This window comes from Scleropages formosus, chromosome 7 (genome assembly GCF_900964775.1).
Source record: "Scleropages formosus chromosome 7, fSclFor1.1, whole genome shotgun sequence".
NCBI lineage: Eukaryota > Metazoa > Chordata > Actinopteri > Osteoglossiformes > Osteoglossidae > Scleropages > Scleropages formosus.
The window spans coordinates 920112-940696 of NC_041812.1; the positions used below are offsets into that span (position 1 = coordinate 920112).

Genomic DNA, 20585 nt, shown 5'->3' on the forward strand with positions numbered 1-20585 from the left:
TATTTATTTTTATAATAGTCTTTACAAAAATCGCACATAAGTGTTTCAGTAAAAGACACAATTTCCTTCCCAGTTTCCTGCCGTGAAGTTTCAGTAAACTGCAGACGTTCAAGTACAACTCAACTGAATTGTGCAGATTTCGCACAGCCTGGAGGAATTACATTTATTTACTGTATTGATTTGCTTATAATATATATTCATATTGATATTATTTTAAAATGTTTTCAGAGTCCAGATTGTTATTCAGCCAGTTGTGTCTCTTAATAATAATTAATGTTGATTTACATTTTATTAATTTACCTCACACTTTTCTCCAAAGCCAAATTACAGTTATTCACCCAGCTGGGTAATTTTACTGGAGCAATTTATGGTAAGTACCTTGCTCAAGGGTACTACGGCTGGCGGGGGGATTCGAACCTGCAACCACTACACTACCAGCTGCCTCCACTTTCATGTGAAACATAACATGAAATGAGAAACAGAAATTTGATAAAATGATCACTCAGTGAATATATGAATAGGTGAACAAATGAAGTCGTGAATATATGAATTATTGCACTAAAAACGACAAGTGTGCGCACCGAGAGCTGATCACTGTTCTCAGGGGGAACAACTGCTGTGTTTACTGAATCTTCATTTATTCTTGAAAGAACCACATGACCTTCCCCGTTTACACAAAATATCCCTCTTGGCTTCTCTATTTTCCTTATGCGGAAAACTTGCACTTTGTGTTGTTCTCATATTCATGCTCCCCAACATATCAAATACATTTTATTGCCCAATGTGGATCTACATAATGCAGTACCCTTTTTGCAGATAGAAAATGTCTCAACAGGATTCTCCACATGTAAAACCAAACGCACATTGAAATAAAATGTGAAATATAACATCTTGGCAGTACAGAAAATTGTGAAAAACAAAGTAGCATATGAATAAATTATGAGATTGCTGGCTTGAAATTCCTTAATTCAGCAATTACACGTGACATTACACTGATTTATTCACATTACAAGGGCATTTGTAGAATGCAGTTATTTTTAAAGCTGTTCATTTGACTATAGGCTTGTATTAGCACACACACTGGCATGCAGAGCGTTCTTGAGGCCACACACAAGTTGAGAATTAGAGGCATCGTACTAAGTACTTCTCAGTACAGTACTGTGTCCCAGGTCAGCCGCTATACGTTTGTAATGAAATAGACAAAAATATTAGCACATGGACAACGTACAATTTGAACACAAAAAGAAAACAAGCACCTATGGGACAACGAGTTGCTTGGATGTAGGCGGATGAAAATATATCAGTACAAAACAAGAGGAAGGTGAAAAGGAAGTTGTGAATAATCAATAAAACATTTTTTTTTTCTTTTAAAAAAAGTTCAACAGGTTTTATTTATATATATATATATATATATATATATATATATATATATATTTTTTTTTTTTTTTTTTAACTCTGGAAGCCAAAGAAAACAGAATGGAAATCAAAACACAAAATAAAGTTACAAGTGAGGACAAAAGAAGCTTAATCAATATCCTAATGATTTGTATATTATCAACACTGTCACATTATTGTTAATATTCATACAAATTCCATTAAAACTGGTACAAAGCAAAAATAATCATGGCAGTGATGATAACAATAACAATAGTAGTACAGTTACTAGTGATAATAAAATGAAATTGAAAAATGGTTAAAAATTAAAGACCTTCATTACCTCTGTCTTTGACAGTACGAAATGGTGAGATCCAATCATGTTTTTGTTTTTTAAAGCGTTGTCCCAGTTTTGCATACATGAGCTACTATCCTCATACAACATGGCATACGAATCAAAGGGATTGCTGAAACAAACAGAATAAAACAAATAAAGCACTTACATCTATACTAAAAGCCTTAAAAATCTGAGCAATTGATCATCTCTGAGCCCATATTCAAAAGTCCTTTGACGCGGAGGCAACGCAGCCCCCGTAGCTCATGTACCAACCCTGGACTAGCTGGCACTGTCAAGTAATGGAAGATTCTTTACAGTAAGAATTAAAACATGATCCATCCAATCTTCACTTTCCCTAAATAATGTTTTTTGGTTTTTTAATGGCAAAAAGTAATTTAAAAACAACTTTGGAATAACACTTCTCTTAATATATTTAATGTTTATTTTAGGTTTGAGTTTAATATTAATAGTAACAACATTATTAATATACAACTTTAAAGCAAAAACTGAAAAACAAACGTCTTTAGTATTTCATGCGTTCTTCAAGGAACGCATCTTTATGCTTTCCACCGCACAAGGACCCACCCCGGTGTACGTCGGCTCAAGCCCTTCCTGACTGTAACTACTGTACAATGCAGCGCATCGCCGTCTTTAGCTCGAGCGCCATGAAGGAAAATAGAGAAAAAGGAAGTACCCCTTTACGGGTAATTCAGATGAGCTGTTTGGAACCATTTCAAGGTAAATCATTTATAGGCTCTAACACAGAAGGACAAACAGTGCAAAGCAAGATGTAAGAGGGAGGAGAACTGTGTTATAGTGCAGACTAACACAGATGTCTAGCCACTGTTTATTGTCACATCTTCTACCTTTATGGATTAACAGAAATTGTCAGCAGATACTGACACTGGTCATTGTTGGTTGAGGGTTTTGTCTTTTAAAACTCAATGTATTCATTCTACCTTAAGGTCCAATATTATTTTAAAACACTCTTGTGTAACAATATTTGATTTTGCATTCCTTTGTTGGCAATTGCTTAAAATATATATTTTTTTTAAAAAAAAAGAACAAATCAGACTCCCATTCTACAGCACAAAGGTGTGTGACCCATGCATTTCGGATTTGTAATGCAAGCCCTTGTACACACAGTGCTCAAAGCAGGAATGGCGACTATTCATCCTTTTTTTAGGCTCACCATCACAGAATATACATACCTATACGCAGCACCTATTGTGTCAAGTGTAAAGACGTCCTTCGTATACAAAATCATTATTTTTTTAAAATGCACCAAGTGCTGTGTAATGAGAGTCTGAACCCCCAAACTTTCATTCACGCTTCCCTTCTCTCCAGGATTGTCTTACAGACAGAACGAGTGTGCAAAAGAGAAAGATTACAACACTTTGGTTAAAGGCCTAGTTCAACCACCTTTGTGGTTCCTTGAAAGCCAAGTATGTATCTTCTCACCTTCTCCTTTTCTCTGTTCAGTTCCAAAATTATGCCCCAATACTCAGACCATATTCAAATTCTTCACTGCATAGCCGTTCTTTGCTAGGTAGGATGCTCATGTAAAAGGATAGATTTTGCATAAACAAATCCATATACTGTTCTAATCTCCACAGTTTCAGTTTATTCAAGTGTGTTGAAAATCCAAGAACCAGTTTTCTGAATACGGGCCACCTTCAGCTTTTTATGAGCCACGGACTCATCTTTTAACTCTTCAAGGATTGTCCAGAACCAGTTCACTGGGGCTCACCCCAAAACAACGAGCTTAGGCTGAGCAAGAGAATCCATAGCCGCCCGTGCCCAAACCGCAGTGAAGAATATGGTTCAATGCAGGAACCTTCTCTTGGCATTAAAAAGGGGGCAAACAGGGAACGCAAGTAGGGTGGAGATGGGGGGTAAAAATAGGTACAGGTCAATAGCCGACTGCCTGCTCATTAAAATCACAAAAAGAACAACCACTATATAATAAGCACTGAGAAGCAGTTCCAGCACTGCAGTTTTGTGTATATTATTACTATAAGTGAAGCAGTCAACAGTTAGTCTATTAAAATGGGCCCCATTTTGTACCAAAACTAGACAGCTCTGAAGATAAAGTCCACCTGATGTCCAAAGTAAAAGAAAAAGTTTGGAGGAGGCTGGGGCCTCACCCAGTCATTCTAAAGATACTTAAGGACCCAGAACCATTCATGTCCATTAAAACGAAAAGCCCAGTGGGCCAAGTGTCAGTACCAGCATGTTTTAGCTTGTGGTGCTGGCTGTACTGGGGGAAGGGTGTGCAGCCACTCCAGAACTTGAAGCAGACCCTGCGCCGGAACCTTTGCTGACTAGTGAAGGTGGCTGACCAAAGTTAGTGGACCTCAGAGTGGCTAAGTGCCGTGGAGAGAAGACGTGGGTTCTCCCTGCTGCCCTGGATTCAAAATCTACACCGCATGCTTCACACCGGCCTCTGAGGGTTTCGCGCCCTGCTGGTTGGCCAAGGCCTGGGGGTGCAGAAGGTTCCAGCACCGTCAGCTGCACTGGTTTAGGTAAGATGGGCCGGTTGGCTCTGAGTGCATTGTATAGCAGGAAGCTGCCTGAGCTGGTGTCTATCTTCTTGGAGGATTCCGTTGCACTGGGAGACTGGAAGGGTGTGGGGAGTAAAAATGAATGAGAGAAAAATAAATAGTTTAGAAATAGTATTCAACAAACCACAATCCACTCACCTGTTTTCAGGAGGAAAAAAATCTGTTAAGTTTATGCACTTTTCATTAAGGAATGAGGAAAGAAAACAAAGGCAGGTAAAATTAACAATGACAAAGACTGAATATGAATTACAGATTTTATTTGATGATGTAATGTCTAGAAAAAAATGTAAATTATGCATCTGTAAATTCTTATCACCTGACTGGTAAAGTTAAAGGCATTGATGCAGTACACTGAAAAATTATCAGCCTGAATTTCTTCCAGTAAAACATTTTTTTTTTAAAAAAAAAAAAAAAGACTTTTTATAAAAGTGTTTTTTCAATACTCCAGTCTTTGGCAGCTAACCAGCAAACCATATGCAATGTAGCTTTCATGTACTTAAATCAATGTGCTTTGACAGCCGTTGGTACCTGAATGCTGACAAAGACATAACACCACAAACGGAAGTTAATGAGTTGTAATGAACACTAACTGCCAATTAAATAAGCAGTACCAAAACTGCTATTCTGGCATTTTAAATCTCTTCTGTACACTGCACACACAGTATACTGAGACCTCACATTACAAACATTCCATTTAAAATTTTCTTCTCTTGCCTATTTTCCTCAATTTGTTGCCAAGTAAATGTCACATACATTTCCACAAACTTTTAGGTGGCAGCAAAACGCACCAATCCAGAGAAGAAGAGTGAGAAGAATTAAATTCTGCTGGCCCTAACAGCAAACCACCAGGACCAAGTTATCCATAGTCAGTGATCAAGATCAAGATGAGAAACACAACATGTTCTTACAGAATTTTTCAGCAATTTAAATTGTTTTTTTTTTAATTTTCATGTAGTTGGAAATTAATACAGGTAATCATCAGTTCTGATGTCATAAGTCCACTATCCTAAGTTACAAACCCCATTATACTGTGTTATATAAGCCATATGGATATATACAGTATTAAAACAATTATAACAATTACATTGCATGAACGCTACATTGTATAATAAGGTTTCCCCCCCCAAAAAATTTCACACATTCATTCATTTTTCTCTGAGGACACACTTTGGGTAAGTGTCTGCTAAATGAATAAACACATACCAATATAGAATAATAAAAATACAGCACAGTATTATATTTTCATACTGCATTATTTTCAATTTCATTTCTAAATCTGCTTTCCTTCGCCTGTTGTTTTCTCCACCACCAGAATATTCATGTTTCCATTTGCTAGACATTTCAAATAAATAACCTGAAGGGAATCACAAAGCACATACTGTAAATAAAACATTTTTGTGAATAAAATAGTCGCTGATAGACGCACTGAGTCAATAAGAAATATAGGTGTCATGGGACAGCACAGCCAATGTTATTGTAAAGATAATGAAGCGTGGCTGTTAGACATAACCAAACGCTGGGACTCTAAATTAATATAAGGAGGTTGATGGGGCAGCTGTTGCAAGTCCAAACCTTCCTAAATCGCATGTCATTAAATCGAGGACTACCTGTACAAAAAAGCCGCAAAGCCTATTACTTATAGCTAAACCTGAGACTTTTATAGAACCTACCCAGCAAATAAATGTGTAATAAGCCACATACCTATTATTTTTATTATTTGGATATATAAGGAAATCTGAGCCTTCAGCTCCCGAAAAATGTTGCACATGCTTGTATAAATCTGCCCAATCCTTGTCTTCAGTGACAAAATGAGATACAGTGTCAGTATTTGAGGTCAAACACTTTTTAATATGTTCTCTGGACACTATCTTCCACGACACTCAAACTTACTCTCGTTTTTCTGTTCCACTATTTCATTCTCCTCTGCCACCTGATGCGCAGGAAGAACACAGCACTGTCTTGCGTGTAAAGTACAACACAACACATTGTATAGGAAACTGCATAGATTATGTATTTTTTCAGTAATTTTAATGCACTTCATTTTAATCTTGCTTCAGATTGAAATATAATGAAAGTCGCATAACTGACTGGCATGCCATCCACAGTGTAACCTGCCTCACAGCCTGTGTTTCCAGGACAGACTTCGGAACATTGTGACCCTGCACTGGATGAGCTGTTGATGAAAATAGAATAAATGAAGTTTTACAGCAAGTTTTCAATTCATTATAACTTTAGCTGATGTTCTGTACAGACGCTAACCTGTGAATAAATCGAGGGACGTCTGTATCAAACTTTTATTGATTGTGACATAGTGGTTGGACTTACAATCTGAGGTACATTCAGAGTTCTGGTCACAAATGTTTTTGCAAGATGAGGGTCCAGAGTACTCGCAGTCGTTCACATTTCATGACACATGAACAAGCCTCACCTGTTTCTGCATCTGCAGCCGCCACCGCTTCTCCTTAGCTCGGGTATTCTGGAACCAGATCTGCACCACCTTAAGAGGAAGCCCCAATTCTGTCCCAACAGTTTCACACTCCAGCGCATTGGGGTGAGGGCAGGTCTCATAACATGACTGCATTATAGAGACCTGTAAAGATGTCAGGTGTGTCCGTGGTCGTCGAGGAGCAGAATGGTGCGGGAAAGCCCCTTCCTGCGGGCTGGACTTGGCTGTTGAGCTTGAGTTAGGGGGAGTGGAGGTGGCGGTAGCATTTGTGACGGATGAACCGGTTGACGACAGTCCCAGTTGCTCCCTGGTCAAAGTGTTGATTTTAAAGGTACCCTTTGGGGACCAATCACTCAGACCATTATGTTTGTGAGACCCCGAGGCAGGAGGCTTGACATTGAGTGCAGGGGATAATTTTGGTACCATGCGGTTGGTGGACCCAGGACCCACCTTCTCTGTCCCATGGTCCTCTTCTTCCTCATCAGTTTTTTCTTCTTCCTCTTCTTCTTCTTCTTTACCTCGTTTTCGCTTTGAGTATGAGAGTGATCCAGGAGAAGAGTGAGATTTCATGACCATGATTGGGACGGCAGGCGCAGCAGCCACAATCTTATTGGCAGATTTAGCAAGTGCTACCTGAACCTGGGACTCTGGTTTGGATTTAGGCACAGTCAAAAGTGAGAGGGAAGCAGCAGCTCCAACCTCTTTTGGCATACTTTCTTTTTTTTCCTTGTCCTGCACTTTCTCCATCTTTACTTTTAGAGGTGCAGTAACAGAAGTGGCTCCAGCAGAAACCTTTGCGATCCCCCCACTGCAGGGTGCGCTGGTGTTTGGACTAGGACTACTTGAGAAGATGGGTAGGGTCAGTGGCCAAGTGAACTTTATGAGAGGTTTACCCACAGCCGCCAACGTGCCATCACTGATGAAACGCACCTCGCCTTTACGTTCACGAGCTCGCATGTTCTGGAACCAGATTTGAACCACCTTCTTGGGTAGATGGACCCATTCTGAGATTCGCTCAAACTCGTGCTTCCCAGGGTTTGGGTCTTTGAAGTAGCAGCCATAAAGGACATCAAGCTGCTCTGTCTGGATTATAGTCCTGGATCGCCTCATGTCCCTGTACCGTCGAGCTTTAGTTTGCTTCTGCTGCTTTTCACTTTCTGTCTCCTTCACATGTACCTTCTCTTTCTCCTTCTCCATTCTGGAGGCATTCAATCGCTCTGCAGCCCTGATGTACACTGTGCTAGTCCGTGCATTGTTATTGCTATTGACATTGCTGTTAGATGTTGGAAGAGCTACAGCAGAATCTGGCTTGACACGGACCACTATGAGTCCACCAGTCCCTGGTACCGCGAGTGCAGTCTGTCTTATCCCAAGTCCGTCCACTGTATGATCTCTCTGGACGGCTGTCTTTTCACCAGGGGAAGAAGAACAAGTGGAGCTCTGTTTTTTCCCAATGCTGAGATCCAATGCAGACTCACAGATTCCTCCATTGGAAAGGGGTTTGGCAGGTGACATGTGGGATGCTGGAGGAGGTCCTTTTAGGGAGTTCAGGAAAGGGCCAGAACAACGGGTGTTAGCAGGAGGATTTTGGAATGCAGGAGGCCTTCCTTTATCACGTTCTCTGTCACCCTCAGCCATCGCCAACCTGACTGCCGAAGGGTGTAGTGAGAGAACATAAGGGTTGAGGAACTGGGTGGAAAAGGGACTGAGGGAGACAGACATAGGGAGGGTCTGCAAACTGCTACTAGCACTGATGCGTGGAATACCTTGCTGTTCAACAGAAACTGACAGAGGAGGAGGATCAGCTTGAGCTTCCAGCTCCAAATCTACATCCGAGTCTAATCGCTCTTTCTTCATTTCCACTTCCTCAACCTGTGTTCTTTTTCTCTTTTTTGCTTTATGATTCCCAGCATCCTCTTCCTCCTCACTGTCTTCTGCATCTGACAGAAACACAGTTGAGGAACGAAGAACTTTCCCTCTTCCAGAGACCTTCTCCTCCTTCACCGCTTCCTCCTTCAGCGAACTGCCCGTCTCTTCCCGAACTGAATCATTTTGGCTCTCCTCATCTGTTACAATGAAAGAGGTATAATATCCGTCATTGTCTGAGTCTGAGGTCAGGCCAGACTCCCCAGGGCTCCCCCTCCCTCCACTGTAGGACAAGTCCACAGCATGGCTACTTGTTGTGGGACTCTCCCCTTCTTCAGTTTCAACTATGGTAAGGACACCTTCCTCTTCCTCCTCATCCCTGTCCAAGGCCTTGTTTGCCTCTGTGGATGCCGCCTTACCAGATGAATTTCTCTCTTTCTCCCTAGCTTGCCGGGCATCCCCCAGCCACCTACGTACCACTGCTTCATCAAGGCCAACTTCTCGTCCCAGAGCCTCACAGTCTTCCCGGGGAGGACTGGCTGCATCTCCATCACTGCGAGACTCCAGAAACGCCCAAAGCACCTGTGACTGAAACTCAGACAGGCCTGGAAGGCCCAAGAAAGGGTTCGAACTTTTCATTTTTGAAACAGCAGATGGTGGTAAATGCTCATTTTGAATTAACGAAGGACCACCACTACTGCCGTTACTGCTATTACTACTACACATTAAGCTGGTGTTAATGCAGTTTGTGAGTTTGGTATTTTTGTCCAGGTCAAGACTAGAACTTGAGCTTTGGGTTGTTTCCTTAGGACAAAACTTAACACTGGGTTTCATATTGCTAGGGAAAGAAGTTTCATTAATAGAACAGTTACTGTCGCAAAGAGAGAGAGTTTTCTTTTGCCTTTTGGGGGATTTACTGCATTTCAGTTTATCCACCCCATCATGAATCATCTGAGATGCATCTCTCATTTTATCTGCCTTTTCAAATGCCCTCTGTTCAAATTTAGACTGCTCAGTAGAGTCACTACTAGCTATTTCTTCTTTCACACTAATATGCACACTGACTTCTACCTGCCTGGTCTGCTCATTACTTAACATGCCTTCAGGATCCGAAACACACCTCTCCACACTGCTTTCATTTACAGCAATATTCTCTACTCTCTCCCTCTCACCTTCTTGAGATTGGGAATTCAGTGATTCATTCACATGTTCCTCCTTCCCTTGGCTACTCTCCCCCTTTTCCACAATCTCTCTGTTAGCCTTTTCTATCACATCACTAGTCTCCTCCCTCTCGTTTGGCCCTGCATTGGTTTGCATGACTGCGGCAAGTCCAGCTAATAGCCCAGAGCTTGGGTTCTGTATGCTGTTGAGTCTTTGGGCTTGCAGAGCCTGTTGTGCAGTACTGAGATCAAGCAGAGGAACAGAATGGGCCAGAACCGCACTGGGAGAGTCCAGATTTGAATTCTGGTTCTGCAGCCCATTCAGGAACAGGGGCATGAGCAGCCTTTGCTGCGCTATCAGTTCCAGCTGGGGGGCTGTCGTGCCAGGAGGGGTGCTGGTGTTAGCAGTAAACAACGACGGCTGCAGAGGAGGGGTCACGGAATGCGAGTTTGAGGTGAGCAGAGTCAGAAAAGCCGACACCGCCTGTGGTGAGGCCACGGGAGACGAGAGCAAAGAAAGGGCTGGCGCTGAAGGCGAACAAGCTGAGGGTACAGTTTGTAGCTGGCTTTGCTCTGTGTCTTTGGTTGCTCCTGTCAATGAATTTGAGCTTCCCTGGATACTACTGGTGCTGGTACTTCCAAAGTGTGCGGATTTTACCACAGAACCTACCCCTGGGATGGGAGTATTCACTGCACTTGTTGTGATGGCATTTCCAGAATGTACAGTTCCTTTTTTATCAGAAGTGCCAGAAACACTGTGTATAGCATTTCTACTGCGTGTTTGATGAAGTACAGATTTCATGTGACTCTCTAAGGTAAATGCATGGTTGTAAGAGACACGGCACACAGCACACTGGTAGGGCTTGTTAGAAATGAAAGGTCGAGACAAAGGCTGAGAGGCAGCAGTGCTGGATGGCAATGTTTCGTTTTCATCACCCTGTTTCCCTGACCCCGTTCTCATTCGTTGTAGGTGGGTGGCTGAACTGTAATGGACACCCAGTGCGCTTTTGGAAGTAAAGGATTCCAAGCAGGCATTGCATTTAAATGGGCGGTTTGGGTCAAGAAACTTCTCCAGCACTGGGTCATTAGGAGCTTTGCTGGTGTTGCTGCTGTTGGTGATGCTCTTTCCATCACTGGCAATGTCCCTGTTAGCAGCACTTTTTGGAGCACTCTTCAAGGTTTTTGAAGATTCTGGATCAGGAGGTCTGTCTTCATCACACTCCAAGGTGTCCTTAACTCCCTCCTGCTCGCTTTCTTCCTCACCTTCAGAGTCTTTCTCCGGGCATGGCATAACCTTTGTCCATGAGCCCCTGGGTACCCAAGTACTGGCATTGCTCCGCTTGGATCCTGCATTGTTCACCTCCGTCTCAGAGAGGTCACAGGGGGCCCCGTTACTTTCAGAGGGCATCTGCTTTGAAGAGACGACATCTGCCAGAAAGCAGTAAAAGCTTCATGACAATAGGGAACTGAGAACAAAGATGTAAAAGAAAGCTGATAGAAAACTAATTCTCAATCAATGCAATATCACGGAATTTCAACACAAAGGATGTGGCGTTTTAATAATGAGCATCCCAGATCTTACCAGTGCTTTTCTCATCATCAGTTTCCTCCATTTCCCTTCCACTACCATGATGCACTGGTGCAGCCTGCAACAAGGAGAAAAGGAAACAACTGAGGACATGCAAATAAAACACACAAACTGCAATACTGAATTTGACAGTAACAGAAGCACTGCAAAACTGAAAAGGCCTAAACACGTAACAACGTTAATATCACAGCACCCTGTTGCACTGCATTTTGTCAATATACAGTTCCACTAAAAACATCTCCAGTAAATATACAAAACAGGCAGCTACAATAAAAAGCTGGGGGGGGGGGGGGGGATCTTTAAAAGTCCAAACATTAAATTGGTATATACATCCATATGTATATCTACTAATAAATCTCAACTGAAATTTCCACATTTGGACTAAACAACCAGATGGCAAATGCATGCCCAAGCCAATATGTGATAAATTTTAAGTTTCAATTCACACGTCACAAAAAGAAAGCATTTGCACAAAAACATAGGGGCATTTGCTATACGTGGGTGGATTCTGACCACTTTGAATCATAGTCATGCAAAAACACACCATGTCTGAAACACTCCAGCAAGATGCAAACAAAATCTACATTTTCATGAATTATCACACTTACCTTTCAAAACACATAAGAAAATTGGATACATTTCAGTTTGAGCACAAACACAATCAAGGAACTCACGGTGTCAAGCAGTCTGTCCAGACACGCAGGCAAAACGCTGTGTTTATCAGTCAGGTGCTGGGCGAGAGCATCTCTGTCTGTCCGATCTTGTTGACACAGTGGGCAGGGCCATACCAACACACTGCTAGCTGTCTGAACACTTTCTCCACACTCCTCCTGAGACACACACACACAGGATACGACATTTATACTTAGCATGGCACAGCTGGTAGAGTAGGGGTTAGCACTATTGCCTTTGGATCTAAAGGTGGCAGGTTCAATCCCCCCTCCAGCCATAGTAGCCTTGAGCAAGGTACTTACCCTAAATTGTTCCAGTAAAATTACCCAGCTGTATAAATGTGTAAATAATTGTAACCTTAACATTCCAAAGGTGCTTTGGAGGAAAGCATCAGCTAAACATAACCTGTTTTTGGGTAGCACAGTGAGTAGCACTGCTGTCTCACAGCACCTGGGTGGTACAAAAGGACATGAGTTCAATCCCCGCTCAGTCTGTGTGGAGTTTGCACCTTCTCTCCATGCCTGCACGGGTTTCCTCCCACAGGCCAAAGACAAGTTCACCCATAATGTGTGTATGTTCCACTGATGCATGGATGAGTGACCCATTGTAAGTAGTGCATCTAGCAGTGTAAGTCACTGGGGTGAATAAGGTGTGTGTGCTTATAACACAATAGAGTTCACTGGAAGTTGCTTTGGAGAAAAGTGTCTGCTAAGCACATGCAATACTCATGCATTTCTATAAGTGACTATGTATATAAATGTTGCTGGTACATCAATTAAAGGATGACCTGTAAAAAAATTAGTTCTTTAGGTAAGTACTTATTTCCTCTCCAGAATACTGCATGCTTTTCCAAGGTGTCAGGCTGGAAGAAGTATGAATTTTTTTTTTTTTTTTTTTTTTAAAAAAAGACAATGGAGGTCTGACTTTTCAAATGCATTTATACAAATAATATTTGCCATTCTAAACATACTGTGAAGTACTTCAGTGAAATTCCTTTTATGTGGTACTTAATGTATGCTTGGGTAACGCCGTACTTCTATCAAAGCAGAATTAAACTATCTTCGCAACTCTAATGATCAAATTTAGTCTCTAAGTTTACCATGTTACTACAAATTAGGATAGTCACAAAAATATGGCTTTTCAGTCAACCCACAATTCATAAATTCTAAACAGACAATCATAAGGGTGTTTTTACTTTCAAATGTAAACATGAAAATGCAAATATTTTTACAATTGTCACCCAGTGTGCTCCCATGGGTTTCCTTCAAAGTAGAAGTGCTTTTTCCAAAGACTTGAAACAGATACTGAAAATATGTTTAGCCTTTCCAGACTCACACTGACATTCACAAGTCTATTCCCCTGCAGGTACACGTACACACACACACACACACACACACACACACACCAGCATTTTAATGTATACCCCATTTGCCAGTTCTCATTGTGCCCCCACATAATACATTCATATCAACAGAATTACATCATACAATATGAAATACCCTTTAAAAATTTAACAAGTGCGTAAGTTTTTTTTTGCACCATCAGGCCCTCGTGCTATTGTCAAACCGCGGCAATAGAAAGTGACATGTCACTTGAATGGCACCAAGCTTCTACAGCTGTTCACCAAAAGAACGTTGCACATTTCCACACAGTATTACATGCGCTGCTGTATTAATCTTCATTAAATAATTGCACTTTATTAGCATTCCATGGTCCCCTGAGTGAACTCTTACTTGTACCAGATGTGTGATTCTGTAAAGACTGGTAAAATACAAGTGGCCTTCAAAAGTTGTCATATTTAAGGACAAGGGTTCTCATACTGCATCTTGACTGCTTATCAAGTATGATGTTAGCAGCTTAACGCATTACAACAGCACTGCAGTCCTTACAGTGCAAAGTCAGGAGGCAAATTGTCAAACATTTAATTCAGAGTCACTGATCCACAGAACCAAAGTACTAACTTTGAAAGTAATTCTTTGAAACCTGGAACAGAAGGACACTTTCAAGTGAATCAAAACTCAAAAAGAAAAATTGCCAAAAAGGATAACAATCCAGTTCTATAGACCAATAGATCTCGGGACATTTAAACACACCTGTAAATTTCCAGTCCCTAAATTTAGTTTTTTTTGTTTTTTTGTAGGATTATGTTAATCTGAGTATCCAACGGGGAAAAAAAAAAAAAAAAAAAAAAAAAGGGCAGAACTGTCGTCGTCGGCAGAGGAAATCTCTGCCTGACAAATGCAGTAGTTGTGTGTGGTCACATTGTTTTCTCCATTCAAGGACAAGCGCGACCCACCTTGAAGGGGAAAGTAAACTCGCACTGACCCACTTGACTTGGTGAACCTCGGAGATCAACGCTAGTTCCTCCATACTTTAAATACACTTAAACATCCTGCTTAGGAGGAACACGGATCATTGTTATATTACCGGCCCGGGGGACCCAATTTATTCATTTCAGTTACGGCAGCACTTGTGTTAATCCGCGTTCTTGTCCGCATCACGGGAAAGACTCGACCGCCACCACGAGCGTCCAACCCGTGGAGAAATTCACCGCTGGCGGAGCGAACGCGCGCAAACGCTGCCGCTGACTGATTGATCGCGGTACCGAACAAGTGTGTAGGCTGGAAGCTAGGTAAAAAAAAAAAAAAAAAAGGCGTCCCGTAGCGTAGCGTGCAGGGGTGTAAACGGTGTAAATTGGGGCAAGCGCGCGAAGCGCGAGCCGCCCCGACTCGCGACTCCGTTTCCCTGCCAATTAAGCGACACGCGAAGCCCTCAATGATCCACCAGGCAAACGAGCCGCTTCTGCGCACGGCGCACAAACGCGCGCGAGGCCCCGCAAAGCGACACACTTTTACCGCGCGCAATAATAGCGGCAATTCGCGCCCACAACTTGACCGGTTTACTTCTTACGTAAGATTAAGAACAAAAACGAGTCCGCGGAACCAATCGAGACGTGTCCGTTTATCCAGCCAGGTCGCCATAATTGAACATCAACGGTCCCACTTTCCTCCGTGCAGCGCTACACACGACACACACAGAGAGAGAGCGGGAGAGAGAGAGAAGCGACCACAACAGAAACCGCACTCGTAACAGTCACTCGCCCACAAGAGAGAAGAAGTACCCTTAGCGAAACAATGACGAGGCGGTGGGGAACCGTACGAAGCCTCGGCCTCGAGTACCTTGTTTAGGGGCGCTGCGGTGCGCAGAGGCCGGGTACCGGGGGCCGCCCGCCCGCCGCTCGGCCGGTTTGCGGACTGAGGCCTACCGCCGCCTGCGCTCCGCGTAATTAATTAGGGCTCCGTCTACAGATGTGTAACAACACTGGCACCCCCACCCCCTCCTCCCGAAGCACATAATCCCCCTTTACCGCGTCCCTCGACGCTGCCCACTTTTCCAAAACGCCTTGACGTGCTTCAGCACTTTTAATAACGACCTTATTATTCGACTAATGACCACAGCGCCGATTAAATTCGAGCAGGAGGAGGAGGCTACGAAAGGCGGCTGCTAGCTCGTTAGCCACTTCTCCAACACAGTGGCCGGGCGCAAGACAAGGGAGGCGGCAGTCAGACGCCACTAGACGGACCGAGAGGGAAAAGTTGGGGAATCTCCGCGATCCCCCTCCTGCCAAGTCGCCGCACGACTAATGCAAACGTGCCCGGGGATCCAACAAACACAGGCGCCCGTACCCCACATTAGGAAAGTGTGGACTGCGCACTAGCTACTAGCCTAATTGTAGCTTACTGGCTAACCTCGCAATTGTGCCGCGGCCAAATAATTTCGCCCGCTAATTAGAATCGGATCAATTAGCGCCTTACCTGCATGGTCGCTGCTCCGGCGCGCGCTTCCTCTCGCTCTTTAAAAACCCACTGAAAAGTTTTCTCTCTCTCCCTCCCTCTCTCTCTCTCTCTCTCTCTCTCTCTCTCTCTCTCTCTCTCTCTCTCTGTCGCGCGCGCGCGCTCTCTCTCTCTCTCTCTCTCTCTCTCTCACTCCCCCTCCCTCCCCTGTGTCGTAGTAAACACGGCTGCGCGCTCTCTCTCTCTCTCTCTCGCTCTCTCTGCCCCCCCCATGGCCGACTGCTGGTCCCCCGCAGCCAATAAACACTCAGGCTGCTCTGCCAATCAAAGCTTCAAAAAGCTTTAATTTAGAGATTCTTGCCCAAAAGTGCAGTGGCTCCCCTACAAAGAAATAATCTCCACATGTGATACAGTGTAATTTTCTGCAGTAGTAATACGGCAGCACGTTTACCATGTCATGATGTTGTCATGGTTGCCCGGTGCCGGCGGCCCTCTTCTTCCAGAACACCGTGGATGTGCTCTTTCCCCGCTGACTTCCATTTGTGGGCTTCAAGAGCGACCAACCTGCCGACGCAGAAAGGGGAAAGGCGTTCGCAGGGCTTTCCGGTGACGAGCGTTGAGCCGCAACGACAAGGTCCATTGCGGCTCCCGTCACGTTGCTGTTTCTAGGCTGGAGAAGTGAACGACGTACCTGTCGTCTGTCGGACACGTTCTTCATCGCAGCGTTTTCCCGTCAACGCGTCCGGCGAGCCAACCTGTCTGCGTCCCATTTGACTGGCCGCCCAAACGGATGCGGATCCTCCGCTCATCTTGTACATATAGTTTCGGACGTTTTTCTTTCCCTCGCCCCAAAGCAGTGCCTTTGTTCACACTGTGAAACACAAACTGAGTCAAGTCCCAGGTTCGGGCTAAGGTTAGGGTTAGGGTTAGGGTTAGGGTCAGGGTTCGGTGGCTCAGCGGATCCTTTTGTTGATGGCTATTGAGAATTTAATTTGTGATATGTGAATTTTTAATCCTCTTCCACTGATATCAGCACAAAGGTTCAAATAGTGTATATATTAATGTTAGGAACAACATTTCTGTTTCTTTGTATCTATTAAGAAATATTTTTCTGTCTAAGAACTCAAATTTAGTGTACAGAAAGAAAAGAGCATATTCATGGCTTTATTAATTTTTATAATGCTGACTTGTCAACACCTGACAGAACTATCCCACAGAAAAATAAACACTGAACTTTATATTAGTTTATGAATTTTGAAAGGAACGAGCAACAATTTCACGTCAATCGGAATTCATTTAGCAAATTTTAATGCAGATTAAGGGTTAATTATGCAGGGATGGGGCTCTTTACCACACTGAAGGTCACAAGGAGAAACAAAATATTATTTATGAATAACATGTTTGCTATCTTATCCTGAGAACCTTTTCGTAACACTAATCTTGTAAACTGAAACTATAACATTATGTCTATGTCTGCAATACCAAGCATGAACGGTGTCCAAAACATTGTCATATCACAATTGTTTTTGTCCCTCCCTCTATTAATGAAATATTAAGTTTTCATTTAGCCCAGTTTTATGAACAATATGTGTTTCTCACTGTATAGAGCACCATGCAGCTGTCGCATCAAACTCTATGTTCCTCCTATATTCTTGCCACAGCGCCTGTGAACAACAGGACTGGTACCTGATATCAGCCCGATTTCTGATCTATGTTGCGAAAGAAAGTACAGCATTTGCTGAGTGACATGTGACAATGTGTAGGGACCTGACATGCTGCTGTACTACAGCACCTTTTTTTTAAAAAAAAAACAAAAAAATTTTTTCCACACTGTAGATGATCAGTCTGAAGCTTGTTGTCTTCTTTCTCCTGAGACATACAGCTCTTTTCCTATCCCTCCACCTATCCATGACCTCTGTGTTCTGAATGGCAAACGGAATGTTGAGCCATACGATGTTAATGAACTTGATTATGAATTATTGATCTTTCATTTTACTTAGCTAATTATAATTGAAGAATCTTAATGTTGTTACACTGTTAAACATAAGATATTTTGTAAAGAGCCTAACACAATGCCATGTTTATTTAATGCTCGCCATTTCTGAAAATACTTATGCAAAAACGTATAAGTAAACTAGCATGTGAACGGTTCCAAAAAGGTGTACTGTGCAGAATGAATAAGATATAGCACTCAGAAAAGTCTTTTAAAACATTAAATGCCTACATACAGCAAAAAACCTTAAACAAGAGCTACGAGAAGATACCCAGAAAGGAATTTGTCAGCCGGGAAAAGTAAGAGTTAAAAGTCGGTGGCAATGGCATCACCAAGCTTTCAGTGAGCTAGAAAATGTGTCGCCAACAGGTCGCCAGTACCTGTGCACCAGTAAGAGGGTTAGGCCCACATGTTCATACAAAGTCAGGCATATTTATCAATAGCTGTCGTCTTATGATGGACACGCTACTACTGTACCTTTATGTCTCTCTGTTGCCAGAAATTCTGTGACGGATGCAGTAAATGTAAATAAACATTCTAATGTCATAGATTGTAACTGAAATTTTACAGTAAAATATGTTATATCTGTGTTGGTAAACTGCTTCTATAACGACAACCACCCACTTTGAACAGTTATTCACTATAAACAACCGGTAAACACATGACTTCTGTTCACGTGTGCAGCAGGAACTCTCCGGCGAAATGCTGCTATGCATTTGACTGTAGAAGTGTTGGGAAATTTTTTTAAATAGTCTACAAACATTCAAATTATGGATTTTCGAACAAACAAACATTTCCCAGTTTGTTTTTTGTAGCATTTTCTTCCCCGTCCAGTGCAGTGAAAACAACCTGCGATTCCACCTACGACCATTAGTTGGCAGCAAAACGCACCCAGACAGAGCAGAAAATGCTGTTTACAGGTTACCACGTGTGTCTGATGAATAACAAGGTGAAGATGCATTAACAAGATTATGTCTTGTTCCTTCTAATCGTTTAAAATTAGTTTTAATTTTAAAGTAGCTCGAAGTAAATGAAGTGAATTTTGTTTTTAAAGTAGAGTTATAGTTATACGGAAGATTTTTAAACAAAACATAACCCGTAAATAAATAGAATAAAAAATATGTTTTTATTAAGCTTTTACTGATTGTGTAACCAATAAAATTGAAAGTGGTCCTAAATTGATACAGATTTTATGTGATTATTAATTAATTAATTAAATGGAACTATTAATCTCAGAGGGAAACTCAGTTTGGTTGCAGCAGTTTGCAATATGAAACATAGTATACATATATACACACACATAGGTAACATTTCTATTTATTCATTCAGCAGACGTTTTTATTGAAAACGATGTAGAACTCAGCAGAAGGAGGAGCGCATTTCACTAACAGATAGGTATAGATGCAGGCACACAATTCTTGTAGTGCGGACAGTTTGTGTGAGCGTTTAACCAACATATAATACATTGGGAGAGGCATAGAGAACTGGTAAAGAGTACTTTTTTAAAACAGAAAACATTAACAGTAGCATTGCATGAGCAGCAGCAAAGAGAATTGATAGGAAACACTGGTATTTGTGACAAATTACATAATGTAAATGTATGGAGTAGATAGGGGATCAGAAGAGAAGTGAGTCAGAAAGAGATGTGTTTTGAGGCCCTTCTTGAATATTGAAATGGATTCAGCAGTTCTGAGTAAGAGAGGGAGATGCTTCCAAAAGCAAAGCTTTAAAAGGCTTTGGTGAAAGAGGAGCTTTGAATTTAATTTGCATTTACATTTATTCATTTATCAGACGCTTTTCTCCAAAGCAACATGCATCTCATAGCAAATACAATTTGTACGTTACATTATGAGAAAGAGACATAGTTGCAAATGTGTGACTCTGCAGCTTTAATTTCTCTCTAACAGGTAAAGCTGCTTTAAGTGGAATTCAGCTTCAATACATATGCTATGAGCACAACAGTATAATAACATAAAAAGAAATAATAAGATTAAAGGATGTAGAAATCAGCATATGATTGAAGGTCCATGTGTGGTTACTGCACATTTTATTTCAATCTTACTAACTGAAGAAAAACTGCAATATAATTTATTGCTCTCAGATAGAGTGCTGCCCCGTTCAGAATTTTCCATATTCATCCATCCATCCAGTTTCAATGACCGCTTGCCCTGAGTAGCGCCGACCCGGAGCCCATCCCGAAAGGACTTGGTGTGAGGCTGAGGGAAGTAAACCCTGCACGGGATGTCAGTCCTACACAACGTACAGTTGTCCATATTCCTTAGGTAAAAGCTCTAAACAGGTGTAAAATCGATAAGCAACTGGATGGTTAAGGGTCAAATTGTTGTATCAGGCAATGGACCAGAGGGCCGACAGAATCCTGTGAAGTGTATCACAGAGGGTTGGGTCATCAATTGGTAAGGTGTTTGAACATACTTGATCATACATAACTATTTTACCCCAACTCAAATCATTTCAATTCAGTCGTCATTGTTCTGGCTACAAAACGTGAATGCAGCTGAACCCAGAAATTTTCTCTGCGTAAATTCCTCTCAGCCAAAACCCTCACTTTACTTTCCTTAGTTATTTGGAAAAATGAGGCCAGTTTACCAGCATCTCAAACTTAAGCACCTTCACAGAAAAAAAAAAAAAAAATCTCAACTAGAGCTCAGATTATGTATATATATTTTTAGAAGGATAATCATTGGATGAAAAAGTGAAGGGACTCCACTCCACCAATCGGAGTCCGAAGCCCTTCATCAAGCGTGGAGTAAAACAACGCCGCGCACGTTTA

General features: G+C 42.1%; 1 protein-coding gene across 1 annotated transcript; it reads right to left on the reverse strand.

Annotated features, from left to right (window-relative positions):
* Nucleotides 1–1635: 1635 nt before the first annotated feature.
* LOC108930091 (zinc finger homeobox protein 3-like) lies at nucleotides 1636–15897 on the reverse strand. The gene is made up of 5 exons (XM_018745147.2): nucleotides 15823–15897; nucleotides 12010–12165; nucleotides 11330–11393; nucleotides 6704–11175; nucleotides 1636–4330 (listed from the first exon to the last, which is right to left on the reverse strand). The coding sequence occupies exons 1-5, from the start codon at nucleotides 15826–15828 to the stop codon at nucleotides 3950–3952; spliced, it is 5079 nt and encodes a 1692-aa protein (XP_018600663.1). The 5' UTR covers nucleotides 15829–15897; the 3' UTR covers nucleotides 1636–3949.
* Between the last annotated feature and the right edge of the window lie 4688 nt (nucleotides 15898–20585).